At 44.1% G+C, this 17,925-nt stretch overlaps 2 protein-coding genes across 3 annotated transcripts; both read right to left on the bottom strand.

Moving 5' to 3' along the window:
• Positions 1 to 380: 380 nt before the first annotated feature.
• Positions 381 to 3,021, bottom strand: LDLRAD1 (low density lipoprotein receptor class A domain containing 1). Its single transcript, XM_075097578.1, has 4 exons — positions 2,705 to 3,021; positions 2,154 to 2,291; positions 1,464 to 1,592; positions 381 to 649 (listed from the first exon to the last, which is right to left on the bottom strand). Exons 1-4 carry the CDS (start codon positions 2,958 to 2,960, stop codon positions 504 to 506), a joined length of 669 nt encoding a protein of 222 aa, XP_074953679.1. The 5' UTR covers positions 2,961 to 3,021; the 3' UTR covers positions 381 to 503.
• Positions 3,022 to 8,805: 5,784 nt separating this feature from the next.
• On the bottom strand, positions 8,806 to 17,852 carry TMEM59 (transmembrane protein 59). Of its 2 annotated transcripts, none has more exons than XM_075097576.1 (8): positions 17,584 to 17,852; positions 14,813 to 14,918; positions 12,565 to 12,659; positions 12,215 to 12,367; positions 11,872 to 11,956; positions 11,470 to 11,551; positions 10,559 to 10,667; positions 8,806 to 9,770 (listed from the first exon to the last, which is right to left on the bottom strand). In XM_075097576.1, the coding sequence occupies exons 1-8, from the start codon at positions 17,779 to 17,781 to the stop codon at positions 9,615 to 9,617; spliced, it is 984 nt and encodes a 327-aa protein (XP_074953677.1). In that variant the 5' UTR covers positions 17,782 to 17,852; the 3' UTR covers positions 8,806 to 9,614. The 2 variants fall into 2 exon arrangements, with proteins under 2 accessions (XP_074953677.1, XP_074953676.1); XM_075097575.1 differs by having other exon boundaries at positions 11,470 to 11,554; positions 17,584 to 17,849.
• Between the last annotated feature and the right edge of the window lie 73 nt (positions 17,853 to 17,925).

Here is a 17,925-nt window from a genome sequence, read left to right as displayed (position 1 = left end):
AACGCTAACCCAAGGGCTAGAAAGGATCACCTCATTCAGCTCCTGCTCTTCAGGGTAGTCTTCAATGTACCTTCATCTGGCTGCATGCAAAGGCACCAGCGTGTCCATACAGGAGAAACCCCTTGCCAGGGCTGGCCAGACACAGGTATCCATGTTGGCAGCAGCTGGCAAACGGTCTCCAGCCTGCACACAACCCATCGAGCAATCGCAGCAGCGCTGCAAGACAGTGATCGGCCCATGTAGAAATGACTCGCCTTCACACAACAGAACCTGTGAAGGTGTCCGACAGCCAGTGTCTAGCCTGCAGCATGGGCTGCCGTAGGCTAGAAGCACAGCACTTCATCCCTGTTCAGTGTCACTGCACACTGGTCAGAGCACGGCTGGTGAGGGCTTGCTTGGGCTGGAGCTTCCCAAGCAGGTGGCAGAGAGGGAGGACACCGAGGTTCAGAGGTGACAGTGCACGAAGCACCCTGTGGTCTCCAGTGCTGCTGGGTGCCAAGATTTCATGGTCTGCAGATATATTCATCGGACCAGCTGAGGCAGTGCTGGATGCCGTCCCGGCACAGCCTCCTGGGGACGCAGGAGCAGTACTCGTAGAGCACAGGGCTGCATCTCCACCACTCCGACCCACACGGGGGGCAGGCAGCCGCTGGGAGGGATGGAAAACAGGGAACAGAAATACTTCTGCTGCAGTTACCTCTTCCCTCTTTTCTTATGCAGGTAGCTACCCTTTCATCCCTGGAAGCTACTGAAAAGCCACTGGTGATAACCCTGAGTCTGTGAACCCACCAAAGAGGACACTCGCTTGATGCTACCTGTGGGAGACAACCAGGGAGTGCGACATTGCAATGACCCTCGTGGCAGTTGTGTCATCCTGGGAGGAACAACTAGATGTAATTTATTTTTTTTAGCAAGCTACTCTAGAGAAAGCTGCTGATACAGGCAGATCTTGCCTAAGGTTTAAAACCATGGGGGTGAGTTAGGAACAAACCTGCTGCTCATTTTAGCAAGAGAAGGATCTAGATGGCTTTGGAGCTGCTGATGCACACTCAGGTCTCCCTGGCTCAGAGGTGTACCCACCTCCTGACCAACAACCAAAGGACAGTTTGAATGATCACTGCTGCCTATAGCTACGCATCACAATGAAACTGCTCCACACTCAGCAAGCCACAGAGGAGGAGCAACTTTTGGGGCTGGGAGCAAAGCAAGGAGTCTTTCCCCTCTCAGTTGCCACCAGGCTTTGACACAGAGCCCTTGGCAGCTGATGGGATGGAGTCTGCATGGTTCATACTTAGGTCCTATTCCAGCTATGTTGTGCTTTAGCAGTGGATGCCAGCCTCTAGGCACTTCCAGCAGCATCAGTGAGCACCACAGGTGTGGTGTGGTGAAACAGGTGTACAACCTATTTCAATCCATCAGCAGGAAAGACCTTTTGCCCAACAGTAGCCAGAAGAGAGACTTACAGCTCCCCATCTCATCAGAGCAGTCTCCGCAGTCGTTCATCCCGTTACACCTCTGATCGGCGTAGACCCAGTATGCGGGGTTACTGCAGCGGAAGACCAGGTATCCCGGAAGGCTGCGGGGCAAGTCACCTGCAAAGGCGGTCACACAGGACACATGCTCAACTCCACTGGGCGCAGACACACGGGCTAAAATGGGGATGGCAGCTACCAAAGGCTGCTATCATGGGGGGTTCGGTTGGTCCTTCTCTGTGTGGTGTCAGGGCACAAACAACACCGCAGATGGGAAGCTGTGGTCGAAGAGGGGAAGGGTGCTCATGGCTGAGCCAGAAGCGGAGTCTGGGTGCCCCACACTTCTGCTTTAGTAAGTTTTTTTCCAGGGTAACTGGTCAATAAATTAACCACATAGGCATACAGCTTAACAGATGGAGGAAAACTGCATTATGGTTTAAAAAAAAAAAAAAAACAAACTAGGAAGATCAGAAGAGCTTGGAGTCTTTGATTACTGGCACTGCCGCTGGGTTTTGGGCAGTACCATCTCTTAGCATCTGCCCTACAATGGATCTACCAGGCTTATCTGCTCACGTACACAGCCAGAAGCACAGAGCAGGATTAGAGGGACACCAGTTGCTCTGTCTCACAACAGGAAGACCAACAGGAAGACAGGAGGATGGTCACAACAAAACTGCTCACCACAGAATTTCTCCTGCTCATCCTCTCCGTTCCTGCAGTTGCTGACCCTGTCACAGACCTGGCTGGCCAGGATGCAAGTCGCTCTGTCGTCACACAAGAAGCCCGTCTGGTTATTGGAGGCTGCACAGAAGCGATTCACTGAAAGGACAGCAAGAAATACTTTATTTTTCATGGAGCGAGGAACAGAACAAGAGCAAGAAATGGAGACTTCCGAAATCCACTTGTTCTAGAAATAACCAGGGGCCAGGATTAGTCTCTGGTAGGTTCATGGCAGAGCCTGAAAACTATACCAGCAGTGTGAAGCATGACTGTGCCACCCAGAGTTACCACAGCTCTATGGGGCAGGACACTGGAGGTGATGAACAGCTGGTGGTGACTCAGGCTGTGCAAGGCTGGCACAGCCCTGCACCACCCTGCTGGTCCTTTTCCTTCCTCTCAGGCTGTGGTAGGAAGTGCCACCTTACACGCGGTGATGGACACGAAGGCTCTTCTCACACAACATAATTTTCTAACTCCCTTACCGTAAAAATAACGCCTCTTGGGATACCAACCTGGCGTGCGCAGCAGGAGTCCCAGCGCCACTGCCAAGCCCACAACAGCGGCGAGGACAAGCAGTGCTGCAGCAGATACGCAGGCGTGTCTCCGCGTGCAGCCCGCGTGGGCACTGCGGGGCCGGCAGCAGCCTGTTGGGAGGCGAGAGCGAGAGGTGATGGGCTGGGGAAGGGTCCAGCAGGGCTGAGTGGGATCAGGGTGTTTTGGAGGGGAATGGTGCAGAGCCACAAGGGTGATGTTTCGGGAGCTCTGCATGCGGGACTGGCAGGGGGCTAATGGGGTTTAGGGATTGATAGTTGAGTTTTAATAGCCAAACACCTCCTCGTAGGGAATTTTGCTGCTTGCAGTGTGCAAGAGCCCATGCCACTATTGTGGAGCACTGGGACCAAACAGCACAAACAGGGTGTCTCTGTTGGAGCTCACCCAATGCACTCGGATGCCAAAGGGTGGAGAAGGCCAAGCCCCTGCCAGACCCTGTGGGACAGGAATGCCCTTTTCATGGTGGGAGCAGCCAAAACACAGGGCGGGTCAGTGTAAGGCTGGGAAAGGTGCCCTCCCAGAGCCCACAGCAAATCTCCTTAAGAGGTAAAATTTCATTTTACAGCACTTGGGGCTTTCTGCCCCAACCGGGACTTTAACACTCACGCAGAATGAGGCTGAATTATCAGCTCAAAATGGTGAGAACTGCATGAAAAGCCACCCTTTCCCTCCTCAAAGACATGTCCAGGGTACAAAAGGCAGTAACCTTCCAGGGACTCCAACTTTCAGAAAGTCACATAATTAAATCAAACCAAACACGGAAGGTAAAGGCCAAACCCACAGTCATTGCAATGCAACAGCAGCGCACGTAAGAGCAATGCAGATCAGCTGCCTTTATCTCAGCTCTCTGTAGCACCAGTGCTTTGTCTCTAAACCAACATTGTATTTTCTTGCATTCCTTTGTATTCCCAGACCAACAGAAAAAAAAATTAATGCAGTCACCTGAGAAACATATAACCAGTCACCTAAGAAAACACTGTATGCATAATTGGATTTTGGTATTTTTGAACTTAAAGAGCTTTGATCAAGAAGTTAGCATTTGCCTTAGCTGTGCTTCATATTTACTTAGCTGTTACATTGTACAAACACAAGTGAAGGCACAGCCTTTGCTCAAAGGGATCCTGGCTCCAGTAACCACCCCTTCTGTCATGCTTGAGTGGGAATCAAACGCAGAACAGTTCAGCTTGAAAGAAAAGTGACAAATTACAGCATGTCTGCATCTACAATACTTTTGACCAGAAAGCACAGCATTTGCAAACAGGCACAAGTATAAAGTTATGGAAGTGATGAAATGTTGTTGCAACACAATCTACAGATTTGCTATTGATTCTGTTTGATCTCACCTCCTCCTCACTATGGACAAAATTTGCTGAAGTTTGGCTATAAAAACATTTAGAAAGCCTATAGCAACTTCATTACGAGCCCTTCTGTGACAGACAAGGATTACCTATCATGCTACTATACCGGAAGACTGCCAACTCCATGCCAACAAAGAACGGCTAAAGTTTATTAATTTTATAGTCTGGATGTTTCACTACACAGAAGTTGGGGTGGAATCAGTCTCAGCAGGCCATAAATACTGGTTGTATTTTATATTATGTAGATAGTTTCAATTGATTTATACTTTAAATAATAAAAATGTTAAGCTCTGGATTTTATTTGTTACCTCTTTCTTCAGATAAGGACTTTGTTGAATCAAAAGTAGCTACATCACCATTTCTCTAGAAGGAAAGGAATAAAAGACTGTTTGCAGAAGCAGCACCCAGTAACCATGCCTTTCTAGTTCTCATACCACGTTACCGAGGAATATATAACATATCCCTTTATTTTTACATAGAAACAAAAATTGCCTTCATGGAAAAGTGGCCCAGATTTAATTCACAAAGTGATCAGTCAAATCACCTTTTAAATCCTAGTTACCAATTTGTAAAACAAACACTAATGCAAGTCCAGTGCTTTATATCAGTACTTTCCTTTTGTGTCAAATTAGGTTAAGTAGAAACAACTTGAAATCCCACAGAACCCAGTGATAAAGAGGTCAGACAAACAATATTATCAAGAACACATGTACTTTAGGAAACAGCTGCACCTAAGATTTTTCCCAAGAGGAGGACTGTACCTGGGGGTGAGTTTTGTTCATGCTTCCCACAGCTACAGCCCTTACAGCAGCACAAAAGACTACAGAAGAGTTTTCTGCACCTAACAGGAGTAAGGTTACCAGGATACAAAACCCAACAGAGGTAGGCAAGCAAGGAGCGTGCTGCTGCCTGCGCACTCAAGCAGGAGAGGACGGGGAAGGCATCACTGAGCAAAAGCTCCAGCTCCAGTTGGAAGCAGGTTTCTGGTTTGCTTCTCATTCCTCCTGGCTCCGTCTTGGTTTCACAACAGAGCATTAGGCAAATCATAAAGGGCACAGATTTTGGATGCCAAGAACCCTGCTCCCATTCCTGACGCCCGTTCAGAAGATGAGTGCTCACCCCCCATGCACCCCAATGCCGACCGCATTTTCCCTGCTGCTGGCCAGGGAGAACCCCTCTTCATGATGAAAGCTTGAGTAAAAAGAGTCTGATCATCTTTATGCAAGTCTCCTTTCTCCCTACCTCCATCCCAAGACAGAGCTGACATGCTGCCCTCAGAGCAGCATCAGTCCAGGCTCCTACAAGGTGATCAGATTTCAGAAGAGCTGTGCAGGATACATCTGGAATAGCTTCCTTGCTTGGGCAACAAGCACAGGCATAGCAAATCCTCCAGGGTCCTCTCTTTTACTTGCATATTTGAATTTCTAGGCCTGCAGTAAGTCTTCGCAGCTCAGCCTGTAGCTAACAAGAACTGACAAATAGATTGCAGCCTTCTAAACTGGCTGCAGGTCTCAGCACAGCGCCTGCGGAGTGGAGTTTTGCAGCCTCAGGGATAAAACGTCATGAGCAGGCAGCTTTGCCACAGGGGTAGTGGGGGAAAAAAGCACCGGCACAAAGTGTTGGAGGAGCCCATGTTCGTCTTGCTTGCAGGAAGGTCCATAGGACTCAAGTACCTCCAAATTGTCATCACCTCACACAGCGATTCCTCTCCAAGCAGTAGCAAAACTAGCTTACCAGGGCTTTGGAGGAGAGGCCAGCAGCTATATTGCCTGTAAGCTGGCCCTGAGACAGCTGCCTTGAATTGATTCAAAGCACCAAATAATGCCCAACACAGGAACAATTACAGCTACTTCCCTCTCCATCCCCACATATACAACTAATTCTCAATTACATGAACACTGAGTTAATATATGCTTCTTGACAAGGGCATCTGCCAATGCTGCACTCACCTGTTCACAGACCAGCCAGAATTAAATACCGTCTTTTAGGAGCTCCTCCTTTGGCGTGGCGACACCAATTTGTGCAAAGCAGAAGCTTCTCACAGGAATACATCACTGTTAAACTTGGCGCTAGAGAGCTCACCTGTTCTGGGAGCAATTTCGGGTGAAAACACCAAAGCCCAAGCAGCAAAGAGCCTGCAAGTTTGGGCATCTGCTACGATATGGAAGAATGACAGAAAAAGGGTTTAAACCTGAGTATCTTAAATTCTGGATCTGTTTATCTTTAAAGATGAAGTTTTAGTTTCTAATCAGATTTGATGCAGGACTACTTTGAGCCTTCAAAAAGCTTATTAGGTGACTGAGTTTGCTAGGAGTTCCACGTAGGCGCGGGCCAGCTATCCATCCCCCACGAAAGAATCCATGATGAAAACGTTTCGAACACCGAGTAAACCCACTCTTACAGGCAAATGTCCATGAGACCAGACATCTACCACCATCTGTGTCCTACACCAAGATTATCAAGCTCAGCTGTAGCCAGGCAGGCAGCTGGATTTTAGAATAGTTACCCCACATCAAAGACTGCTAGTTCAGGAAATCGAGTTCATGGGAATGAGGTAACAAACTCAGGCAAGCCCTTCCGAAGGGAAAAAAAAAAACCTTTGCCAAAGATCAGAGAAGCTGAAGAGGGAACACACATTAAGATATCCAGTATGATGGAGACTATTGTTAATTCTAGCACCTAAAAAACAACCCGATCCCCCCAAGCCCTCCCAAATGTACCATGGCTATTCCTGCCAGTAGTGAACTGCACACGATTGAGAGGGTTGCTTCATTTGTGTCAAGATGACTCCACTTAAAATCTGATAGAAGTTCAACTGAACACATGCCTAAAGAGAATATAAAATGCTTTCCTCCTGCAATTTCAATAATTTAAGGCCCTTCATTTAAACAGTGGCCTTGGGCAGAGATCAAACCCAAATTGCAGCCTCTGAAAATAAAGATGTCAGGAAGTCAAACATTTAACAAAGAATTAGCAGGACAAGCCGTTTTGCAAAGTCAAATACCAAGATAACTTAAATAGTCCACTTAGATTAGAAATCCTCAGAAACAGTTCAATTACTGCAGCCTAGCAAATATCTGATTTTACTGAGGGAAGATACTTTGACAAGAGCTTACAAGTACAACACTTAACAAATTTAGACTCTGGCTCACCCTGGAAACAGTAGTGCCAAGTGACAGATTGCCACAGGCACAGAGTTTCCTGTGACCTAACAGCAGCTACCGAATCACTGGCTTCGCTGCACAGATCACTCAGCTGAAATATCATTAAACAGCGAACAAAAGACAAAAACATGTAAAACTTCTGTTGCGTTTTCTCCCTTTGTCGTAGGCAGACACAATGCCAAATGAAAGCAGAAGTTGTTTGTTTAACTCAAATCTAGGAATGTAAAACAATAAAGTCAAAATGTTTTGGAAGGGAAAGTTTTGTGAAATCAAGTCATCAACATACCGGAGGCTGTACTGTACACATTTGAAACAGGCATGTTTCACATGTTTTCGTGAAGATGTAACACTCCCTCTGCAACTACATGTAATAGTAAAGGAAAATGTTTCAACAGACTTGAAAACACTTCCATGTTAGTAATTCAGTCAGAAAAACTGGGATTGCTAAAGCCTTTTCTGGGAAGGCAATCCCGAACAACACAGCGCTGAGACGACAGGCAATAATCACTGAAGTAGAGCCCATATTTACAAAGTACCTTTCGGACATCCCTTGCACATGTCGCATTTGATACCACTCAAAGCAGAACACAGGCATCCCGCACCAAGACAGGGCCGTATACTGGGGTGTGCATGACGTGAGCAGCAACGCATGTCTCCGCTGAATCACTACTGCAGACAGATGGATTTCCCACCTCTGCTATCCTGCAAGCGGACAGTGTTCCAAACACATCACACCATCGATTTTCACAAGTCACACTTGAGGCCTTCGCAGTAACAACACCTACACACAAAGGTACCTGTCAATGGCTGTTGGCACCCAAATTTCTGGGCTACCATGTTGTCCCACTGAAGAATTTAGCATGAAGACGTACCGCTAATTTAAGACTTCAAATTGCAATTTCTGCACGTTGATACAAGCCTGCTAAAACAAACATAGCTTAATGCTCTTAAACCTTATTGACAGAAAAGCTGCTTGAGTGCTTCCAGGCCAGGGTGTTCAGCAGCGCCTACAGGCCACTTAACGCACGTTCCTGCTTAATGGCAGTTACGCAGGCATCAGCGTTACAGCCGAAGTAGGAATGACTATTGCACCAGTGTTAACAACGAAGGAACACAAGTGTACCCTCCCGAATCTCTACAGTTCTCACCAGAATTCAAAACCTGAAGAGGTGTTGTTTGGTCTTGGGTTGTTGGTTTTTTTTTTTTTACCTTCAAGGGAGGTTCTGTATAATCAACAAAATATGACAACGAGATGGAGATCATGCATTCTAGCCAGCTTTCCAAGACTTAGAGACCTTAAAATAAATCGCATACACCCCCAACTTGCCATGCTACGGGAACCAGCATACAGTAATCTCCTCAAAGAGACGCAAAAAAATATATCAGAAATATGAGGGACATTATTAGTTGTGGTTGTGTTAGTGAATCATACAGCAAAATCAGGTCACATTGCACATGAGAGGAACACTAGACAGGCTTTCATACTGAATATATGTTGTGGTCAATAATTAACCATAGCAGAAAGCTATACAGTCAATATTTTCTGTACAGTGAATTTTATTTGTCTGTTCTCATTTCTCAGGAATCAACTTTTTTCTGTAAATGAAGTTACAAGACTAGAATAGTTGATCAAGAACAGAAAGTAGAACTTCTTCAGAAAACACAGGTGCTAACTTTACAAGCAATTTAAGACTTAAAGGGTAAAGTTTGACAAAATAATTGACCATGTTATGTTCTGTGTCCGACGGGATATGTCGTAAGTTTTAACAAGTTTTCCATCTTTCCCAGACTGAGTTCTAGCCTACAGTACCTCACAAATGCTTTCCATCTTGGATATTGCCACACTGTAGAAAAAATATATTTCTATTTTTGGAGACAGGGTTGTTTGTGCATGGACATTAACAAGTACAAAATTTCAGCAGATAATTTTATAATATTTTCTCTTAACTACAACAGAAAGTGCAACACTAAAAAGGCATCTCCCGCCTACTTAAAGTTTCTTATACCTTTACAAAGCTAACTCTGCATGTACACATTACATCCTAGAACACACAAATAAGTTTGAAAGTGTCATGGCGGAAGTAGGGAAAGCATGCTTACAGCTTTTGTAAGCAAAAAGACACATAGCAAACACCAGTGAAAAGCGATTATGTCTGGAAACAAACATAAATAAGGTGTCTGAACCTTCACTACTGGTTGAAAACAAAATCCCATGACATTTGTTGATTCTGTAACTTTATTTTCATTTAAAGACTGGCTGCTAAGCTTCGTATCTGAAGAACCACCACAAACAATCAGGAGTTGCTAGCTCTGTTAGAATTAGTCTATTGGATCCAATAGAAACTTATTTAAATTGCTGATTGAGCCAGATTGACTTTTGTAGGAAGAGGTCCTGCTTCTTCATGTTCCTCAGTCTTGCATCTAACCACAACAAGTGCAGAGGTTGGATATCTGTTCAGATTTTGTTCATTCATGTATTCCAAATCTCCATAGATGCTCAGCTTCTGAAATATTTAAACAATTTACTTTAATACAAGATTCTCCATACTGTGAATAAATGCATTTCATTATGTAACTACATCACTGGTTCTGATTGCTGCAGCCCTTCCACCCAAGTTAACCCAGGATTTCTGTAACAACTGGAGTTCGTGGCTGGAACTAGATTTGAGTCAAAAAGAAATGTATTAAACCTGCCAGAAAAGCAGTAGATACAGTGTTTGTGTAACAGCTCCTTCAGTTTTGCAAATACTGAGCCTTGCTTATTTCAGAAGTGCAGGGATCTCTCTGGGCACTAGAGATGCTAGTTCAGCCAGATCCCCTCTGATCAGACTCTGTGCTCACCAATAACAAGCTGTCACTTCTGTTCTCACTATTGATCTTCCTGGATTAAACCAACATTGGGTTCCACCTACACCACCTCACCCTCAGAGTACAGCTTCATTCCAGAGAAGTTAGAAGCAGCCTCCATTTGTAAAGAGTAATCGGAAGGCTGTCGACAGGAGAGTGCTACAAACCAAAAGACATCATATCTGGGCTGTCTGAGGAAGGTTCAGAGCAACTATCAGCCACAGGAATGAGCGAGAATTGTTCAGCTATAAAATATAAATATTAAATAACAAAATTGGTTCACTAACCACATCTGCAAAATAAAATAACACACCCAAGCAAAACAAAAACACCCTACTCTTTCTAGTTGAACCTCACCCCAAATGTTTCTTAGTCTCTCAACAGCTGTAACATAAAAGTAATATAATGAATAAATTAAAAATATTCTAAGTTATAAAACAGTCACCTCAGATGGAACATACTGCTCTACAGCTGTAGCTACAGTCGCACAACAAATCCAGAGCAGCACCAACACTGACAGGACAAGCGTAGTGGTTAAAATCCAGCTGGAATTTCTGAAATGAAAGAATGTTACCAGGTTTCATATACTGAATACAAGACAATACATGCTCTAAAAGGTTTGGCTCAATTTTGACTGCATTTCCTGCTGATTCACTAATCTCTAGCTCCTCCAGCTACGAGACCCACTTCAGACTCCTGGATACTCTAATGCCTATTTAGTAGCTGACTTGAAAAACACAAAAGACTTGCTGGATTCCGTTTATTCAGCCCTAAGCACCCTCCCATTTATAGTTTTAAAAATAGATTTTTCTGTTACACATTTTGGGTGCAATTCACTGATCCACCACGTGTAAACTTTTAAGGAGAAAGTAAACAGAGTAAGGGAAAGAACAACCAACGTGCTCATCTTCAGCAAAGCTTTATTAAAGATATACTGGGTATTTTCAGCCTGGAAATGAGACACAACAGTGTCTTTCCTATCAGACACTCCCAAAACAAAACACAAAAGAAGTGCTTTGCCCTGAAACATATCCAGAGCTAAAGAACAGGCAAAACACAGATTGATTAAACAGTTCACAGAACACACTGAAAAAACAGTGTAGGAAATTATCCATATGATATTCAGCTGAAACGGAAAGGAGAATCAAAGTTGGCAGAATAGGCTGCAAATAATGAGGGCAGCACAGAAACGCAGCAATCATAAGCAGTCAGATACAGATAAGCAATTTAAACTGCTATGCATCCTGAACCCAACAGACTGGTAGCACTTTGACATCCTACAACAGTGCCACCTTACACACAGAGGAAAGGCCATTATCCTCCTTACTAGGTACAGATATTCTAGAATATACATACATGGAAAGACACTTGAAAAAGCTGTCATTTTCCCGCTCTTCAAAAAGTCCTCGGTATGTCTGTGAACTTCCTGCACGTAGGTCTGCTGAAATATGACAGCAGAAACAGCTGTCAGGAAAGCAATAAATGTAAGAGAAGACCTGACCACCACACAGTTTTGTCTATAAAGAGTGCATAAAAAGAAGCTTTTAAAATGGCCCTAGCTTGCATGTTTCTACTTCCAGCAGAGTTTGGTTTCTACCACAGTCTTCGCTAACTGTGCCTAGTGCAGTCTACACAGCAAACGTAACTGTATTTTAGCTTTCTAACAATTTGCTTTCGTGTGCCACCTGCAACTTCATTTTTTCTTGCATGACAGGGAACGTTTGCATTTGCTCTTCCAAAGCACAAAGAACAACTTACTGGCTGTTTTACTCAGCGACAAGGATCCTCTTGTATCTCCAGTTTCCTGATCAAGCTGTGGAACATACTGTACTTCTGGCTTTGACTAAAACAAAATAAGGAGTTAGGAGATCCTGCTAGCAGGCTTCCACTGATCTTGATCATTTACAGTTTCAGAATTAATATGGAAGGTAACCTTAAGACATGCACCATTCATATAGGCTAGATTTCCACCCCCCCAGTGAAATGCTAGCAGAAACGAAATGCTTCTGATAGCGCTCCATAGTCTTTTCTGTGACTGGAAGGAGCAGAGTTAAATGTTTAACAGCCAGAATACCTTAATCTCAACAAAAAAGGCAAGCACCTGGAATATGACAATTTTGCCATCATCTGCTTGAAGGTAGAATGTCCATGAGGATGTTATGAAGCTCTGAGCGGAATCCATCACGTCACTCCAGAACGATCGCACCAGTGTCAGAGGAAAGAGGAGATGAATTCTTGGCATCAGGGACATTAACTGCAAGCACAGCATTAACTGGTTTTCCTTTTGTTTTTATATGAAAGAACAGAAGTCATGTTCTTGCTCACTCCTTACCCGATGTCTAGATTTCAGTCCTTAGGAAGATTTATCTTCCATTTGAAGAAATTTAAAAAAGGGAAGACACTGAACAGAAAACAAGTAGGTGGTATTTGAAAAACATGTCATCTACTTACTTGCTCTTGCCTTAACTCAGCAAATGGCAATTGGTTCTGGCATCCAAGATGGCAAGCATATTGTTCATCAGATTGGGAGTATGCTTCAGTACAGGCTGCAAGGAAGAAGTTCCCCAAATGAGAAGATAAATTCTGCATTTTAGTTAGGAAAACATTTTCAGTATAAGTTGGATCAGAAACAAAGCAGCAGTTAAAAGAGTGACAATCCTTTTTGCATGGAAAAGATATTGCAGTCACTCCAAGGGTAGCATTTGCTCTGGGGCCTAATGAAGGTTCAGGAATCAGAGCTTAGACAGATGAGGTAGTTGAAATCTGAATGCAATCAGAGCAACCAATCACGAAAATTACCCTGGACAAACTCAGGAATGAGAATTTTCATTGATCCTCCCACTACAATTGTAGTTTTTCCTCTACATGTCACATAAAAGGTACCTGAGTTTTTACCTCAGAGAACAATGTTGGAATCCTAAGAAGAATAGAGGGACCATCGGTCCTTTAAATCCCTTAGAGGTAACAGCAGAAGTCAAGGTATCACAGGAAAACCAAAGGAGCATTTTCCTGCTAGTCTGAGGAATACAGAAACTGCATTGAAAGTATTATGGAATAATTTTTTTAATGATAAATTAAGCCAACTCTTTGTTTTACAGAAAGCTTCTATTAATTGTTCACTAGAGACCATAAAGGCCAAGAAATCTAAATTATTCAGAGAGAATAATGGGCATAGGTCTTGCCCAAAACACTAAAGCTTAGATGGACACTGTTGCAGTACTACTAGAACCGAAGACTCAAACCAAGTAGCAACACAGAGGACAGTAGCTCTCCCAGTTTTCCACAGGAACAAATGGTCCACCATAAAGGCTAAGAACAGCATGGCATCAGCAGCCAAACATTTGAGTGTGCAGCTCATAGCACCTGAACAGCAGTTCTATAGTAAAACTGCCACCAAACTAGTGTTTGTAGGCAGAAAGAAGCATCAGAAGACAGAATTGAGCAGATCAGCCAAGACGTATCTTGCCAAGCACAGAATACTTAGTCAGGGCACCAACCAGTGTAACAGATTACAGAACATAAGCCAGCAAAAGACAACAGCCTTAGGAAGGAGAGTTAAACCGGAAAGTAAGCAACTGTTCAATTACCTCTACATGTGGTCTACTGCTATATTACTCTTTTTTATAGCACACTTTCATGTGCTATTTGACAACTAGATTGACATGCTGTATCACAGCTATACACAGTGTATGACAGACCAGAGCATTAGCCCATTTCTAGAGTATTTAATGCAGTTTTTTATCACATCAGCATCTCTGCACGTCAGCCTTTCTACTTGCGTACCTTCCATCAGCTCTCTGAGCTGGCCACTAGCCCTCTTGTTTTTATGAGCTACTGAGAGGATTAAAACCTTCTTTGAGTGCTGGCCTGGTGCTTAATTGTATTGGAAATATAGATGGAGAGCTCCTACCTTTCCTGCTTTGGGTGGTTATGTCCCACTTAACCTCTGAGTAAAACTGTGAATCAATATTATTGGATGAAAGTTCTATACAATTTCAAAACCAGTATTAATTAGCCTATCATTAACATATTTCATCCTCACAGTGAAATTTTTGCTCTAACACAGATAATCTGAGAGAATTAGTCACAAGTATTTAATGGCCTATTTCAAACAAAACACGTACCTCATTCCCAAGAGTTTAGCTGTAAGTAAACCTCAGGATGTAGCCCAGACCAGAAGTTACAAGGCAGACAGAACATTAAGATCTGTGTCCTTACTCTGTCTGAACAATTCACTTGTATCTACAAATTTGTTGGGAGTTGTAAATGGGACCAATTATTGCATGGAATTATTAAAGGAAAAGTGTTAATTTGACTGGATTTTTTCCCCAGTCATTTTTTTGTTTTCTGTGACAAACTGTTTCTAGAAAAAATGAAGTATTTCTCATTTATTTACAGAGACTGATGATACTTAAGAAGTTCAGGAAAACAGCAACACTAAGGATCAGGTAAGGAGAAACTCACAGAGAACAGACAACCTTTCCCTAAGGTTGTGTGGCTTTTTGGTGTTTTTGTTTTTTTTTTTTGTTTTTTTTTTTTTTTTTTTTTAATATCCTGTACATAAACTTTAAGAAGTTGTTAAAACCAGAAAGCAACTGAAGTAATCCCACCAATTTAACAATGCCCTTTCAGATGTTCCTGCCCCTCCTTCTGTTATGTCTCCACATTATAGGATATTGAAGGAATACTGAAGTCTTACCAGAGTCGCATTCTAGTTTGGTTCGATTCAAATCAATGCCATCGTCCACGAACTGACAAATGGAAAACAGTCTGCAGCCTCGCTGGCACGCGTACAGTTCCTCTTCCTGGGAAGGCACAAGAAAAGGCTTGCATCCCTCCATTCAAGAATAAGTTGTCAGAAAACAAAATTTTTTCTTTTTTTGGAAGTGCTATAAAAAGTCACCCACCAGAGCACCATCCTCTTTCCCTCCACTAGACCTAGAAGCTAGCTAAATGTGACACTCTGGATCATCTGAAATAAAACCAAGCTACAGTTCTTATAACTGTAGTACAACTATTGATTTATTTCAGAGCTCTTCATTCTGTGGTGGGCAGAGCTGGAACAGCAAATGCTGTTTTGTAATTCCAGTCCTACAACTCACAAGCAAAGTTGCACCACATTTTTTTTAAAAGTGTAGCTTTTAAAAATAAAAGATATGGCTGTAAAAGACTTACTGACATTTAACCCCACAAAGAGTAGATAGTCTTTGATCTCAGAACTCAAACAGTAGAACTGAACAGGGGAGGACAAAAAAACCCAAAAGATTCATTTTGACAGCGTATGACAATGTATCTACCATACTCCAATCAGAACTACAACAGAATTGTCAGAATAAGAGATTGTCTTCTGATGTACTAAAGCAGTTAACCAAGGTGCTGATAACTTGCCAAACCAGTTCCACACACACACATTTTTATTTATTATATTGAACCGAAGGGGAAAAGTTCTTCCTCACTGCAACTATTAAAATCATGCAAATATAGAAAACCTACACCTAGTATTACACCTAGTTTTTCTTCTGTCCACAATACCAAAGGGATGGACATGCACCTTCGACATACAGTGCTCTCCATGTCACAGAACTAAAGCCAGCCTCTATTATGTGAGCGCTCCTGCTTACAATCATATCCTGTTATGAATCAGACCCATGAAAACCACTAACCACATAACCACTCAGATGACTGCATCCAGTTACTGTACAGGTGGAAGATGGACTCTGATTTAATTTAACAGAAAACAAACATACCACACCTTCTGTATAACCTCTTGTAAATTAACTGGACATTGTTTGTCTCTGAGAGAACAAGTTCACATGCTTTAAAGGCACCAAAGTAGAAAACTGTGAATGAAAATCAAAGCTTAACCCTAACAACACTGACAAGGTGGCTAAGATAGTTATGCTTTTGCAGAAAAGCATGTTTTGTACTTTGTTATCCAGGCAGAATTAGCTTTAGCAGACAGATGTCTATGGCAGCCTTCCATGGAAGTCTCAATGAAGCTTGTCTTACCTTTCCAATGACAACTAAAACAATTTCTTTCAATTCAACTGGTAGTTTTGCGACAAATGGAAGAAAGACTACATGTAAAGGAAGAGGTGGGTGTATTATTCGACAACTCCAACACCACACAACAAAGAATTCAGAAGTACAGTAAAAATCACAGAATTATCAGCTTTTCCTGAACTTGAAAGAGTCCTTTAATAGAAATGAGAGCTCTGTGCCAAAACAGTATGGAAATATATTAGCTTAATGTTTAGTCCTAATTTCTCAGGTTTAGTTATTTCTCTTCACTATCATCACACAAAGGCACCAAAACACGCCATAAGTGCAGATGTAACTTTATTTGTATTCCACAAAACTCCCTGTTACTTCCCTTGAGGATACCAATATCAGCTAGAGTCACAAAATCCAATTTAAGTTTCACGTGAAAGCAAAGCCCTATTTCCTAACATTGTCACTGCTTCCATTGGTCCGCTGCCCTCGCGAAATCTCAAAAATGGGGCAAAGAACTCCCATCATTTAGAGTTCAACCTGCTACATAGCTGCAGCCCACAATGAAGTATATTGCCAAGAAAGAACCAGGAAGGATGAGATTTCGGGTAAGAGATTTTCCAAATGCAAACCAGGTTAAAGGTTTACAAAGCTTTGAACCAACAGCAGACTCCAGAGTATGAAATTAGGTTCCCATTAGATACTGTTTCAGTATTTTACCATGGGATGAAAAAAATTCCATGCAAGTGAATAAAACACAGACTGAAGGTTCTGACAAGCCACTCATTTATCATCTACACTTCATCTTTCAATATCCAAGTGTCACACTAGCGCCCTGACTCAGGATCTTTGGCCTGTCATGGGCACAGCACTGTTTTAGTGCCCAAAAATACGGAACAGCCCAAGTCAAATTACAGCTGCCTCTTTAGGAACAAAGAGGGAAAAAAAAAAAAAGCAGCAAATCCTCCAAAACCCACAAAAGTACCCAGCACTAACAAAGCTATACTTTGAAAGCGGCATTCCTTTGGCAAGCTGCAGCCTAACCACCGATTTTCAAAATAAGGTATCTATCTTTAGCGAAGCCACTGCATTCCCTGCTTTGAGGGGAAGGAGCTCCAAGCCAGATGAGAAACGCCACGGAACAACAGCAGCAGGCTGCTCACTGCACCCGAGCACGGCGAGCATGAGCTTCCTTCGTGCTTACGTTACTTAAAGACACTTCCAACACTGCTTGGGAAAACATGCATGGGACGTGCCCCGGAAAGGGCTCCTGCCCGAGGGAGGACACGGGCCTGCCGTGGGAGAGGGGCGGCAATGGGGCAGACGACGGGCCCGGGGCCGCCGCGCCGGGGGGGCCGCGGCCGCGCCGCCCGCCAGCCACCGCAGGGCTCTCGGGGGAGGGAGGAGGGGAAGGGGAACGGGGCCAAGCGCGGGACGGGGCCCCACCGCGGGGAGCTGTGAGGCACGGCCCGCCCGTACCTTAGGGTAGGTGTGGAGGGAGTAGGTCAGCTGGCAGGCGCGGTGACACGACGCCGTGTTGCCCAGCACGGAGTCAAAAGCCTCGGAGGAGGCGGCGGGCAAGGGCCCAGCCGCCCGAGCGCTGCTGCTGCCGCCGCTGCCCACCAGGAGCACCAGGGCGAGAGGCAGGCAGAGGAGGCTGCCCGGCTGCGCCGCCATCTTCCTGCTCCGCTGACGGGAGCGAGCGCCGCAGCACTCTTGCGAGATTCCCCTCCTCCGCGCGGTGCCTGCTGGGAGATATAGTCCGTGCTGCGGGGCGGCCGCAGCCATCCCGTCGGCCCTCACCGCCGGCGGGAACTACGC

The sequence above is a fragment of the Phalacrocorax aristotelis genome, chromosome 6, assembly GCF_949628215.1.
Source record: "Phalacrocorax aristotelis chromosome 6, bGulAri2.1, whole genome shotgun sequence".
Classification (NCBI taxonomy): domain Eukaryota; kingdom Metazoa; phylum Chordata; class Aves; order Suliformes; family Phalacrocoracidae; genus Phalacrocorax; species Phalacrocorax aristotelis.
Note: the sequence above shows the minus strand (reverse complement) of the source record. Positions and strands in the feature narration are given on the sequence as shown.

Coding starts and splice junctions, on each gene's coding strand:
- LDLRAD1 (XM_075097578.1), bottom strand. CDS start 2,960: ATGCAGAGCTCCCGAAACATCACCCTTGTGGCTCTGCACCATTCCCCT. Junction 2,292..2,704: donor ACTCCTGCTGCGCACGCCAG/GTTGGTATCCCA, acceptor CTGTCCTTTCAG/TGAATCGCTTCTGTGCAGCC. Junction 1,593..2,153: donor TGAGCAGGAGAAATTCTGTG/GTGAGCAGTTTT, acceptor CCGCCTTTGCAG/GTGACTTGCCCCGCAGCCTT.
- TMEM59 (XM_075097575.1), bottom strand. CDS start 17,781: ATGGCGGCGCAGCCGGGCAGCCTCCTCTGCCTGCCTCTCGCCCTGGTG. Junction 12,660..14,812: donor CAAACTAGAATGCGACTCTG/GTAAGACTTCAG, acceptor TCTTCCTTGCAG/CCTGTACTGAAGCATACTCC. Junction 12,368..12,564: donor CTGAGTTAAGGCAAGAGCAA/GTAAGTAGATGA, acceptor CTGTGCTTGCAG/TTAATGTCCCTGATGCCAAG.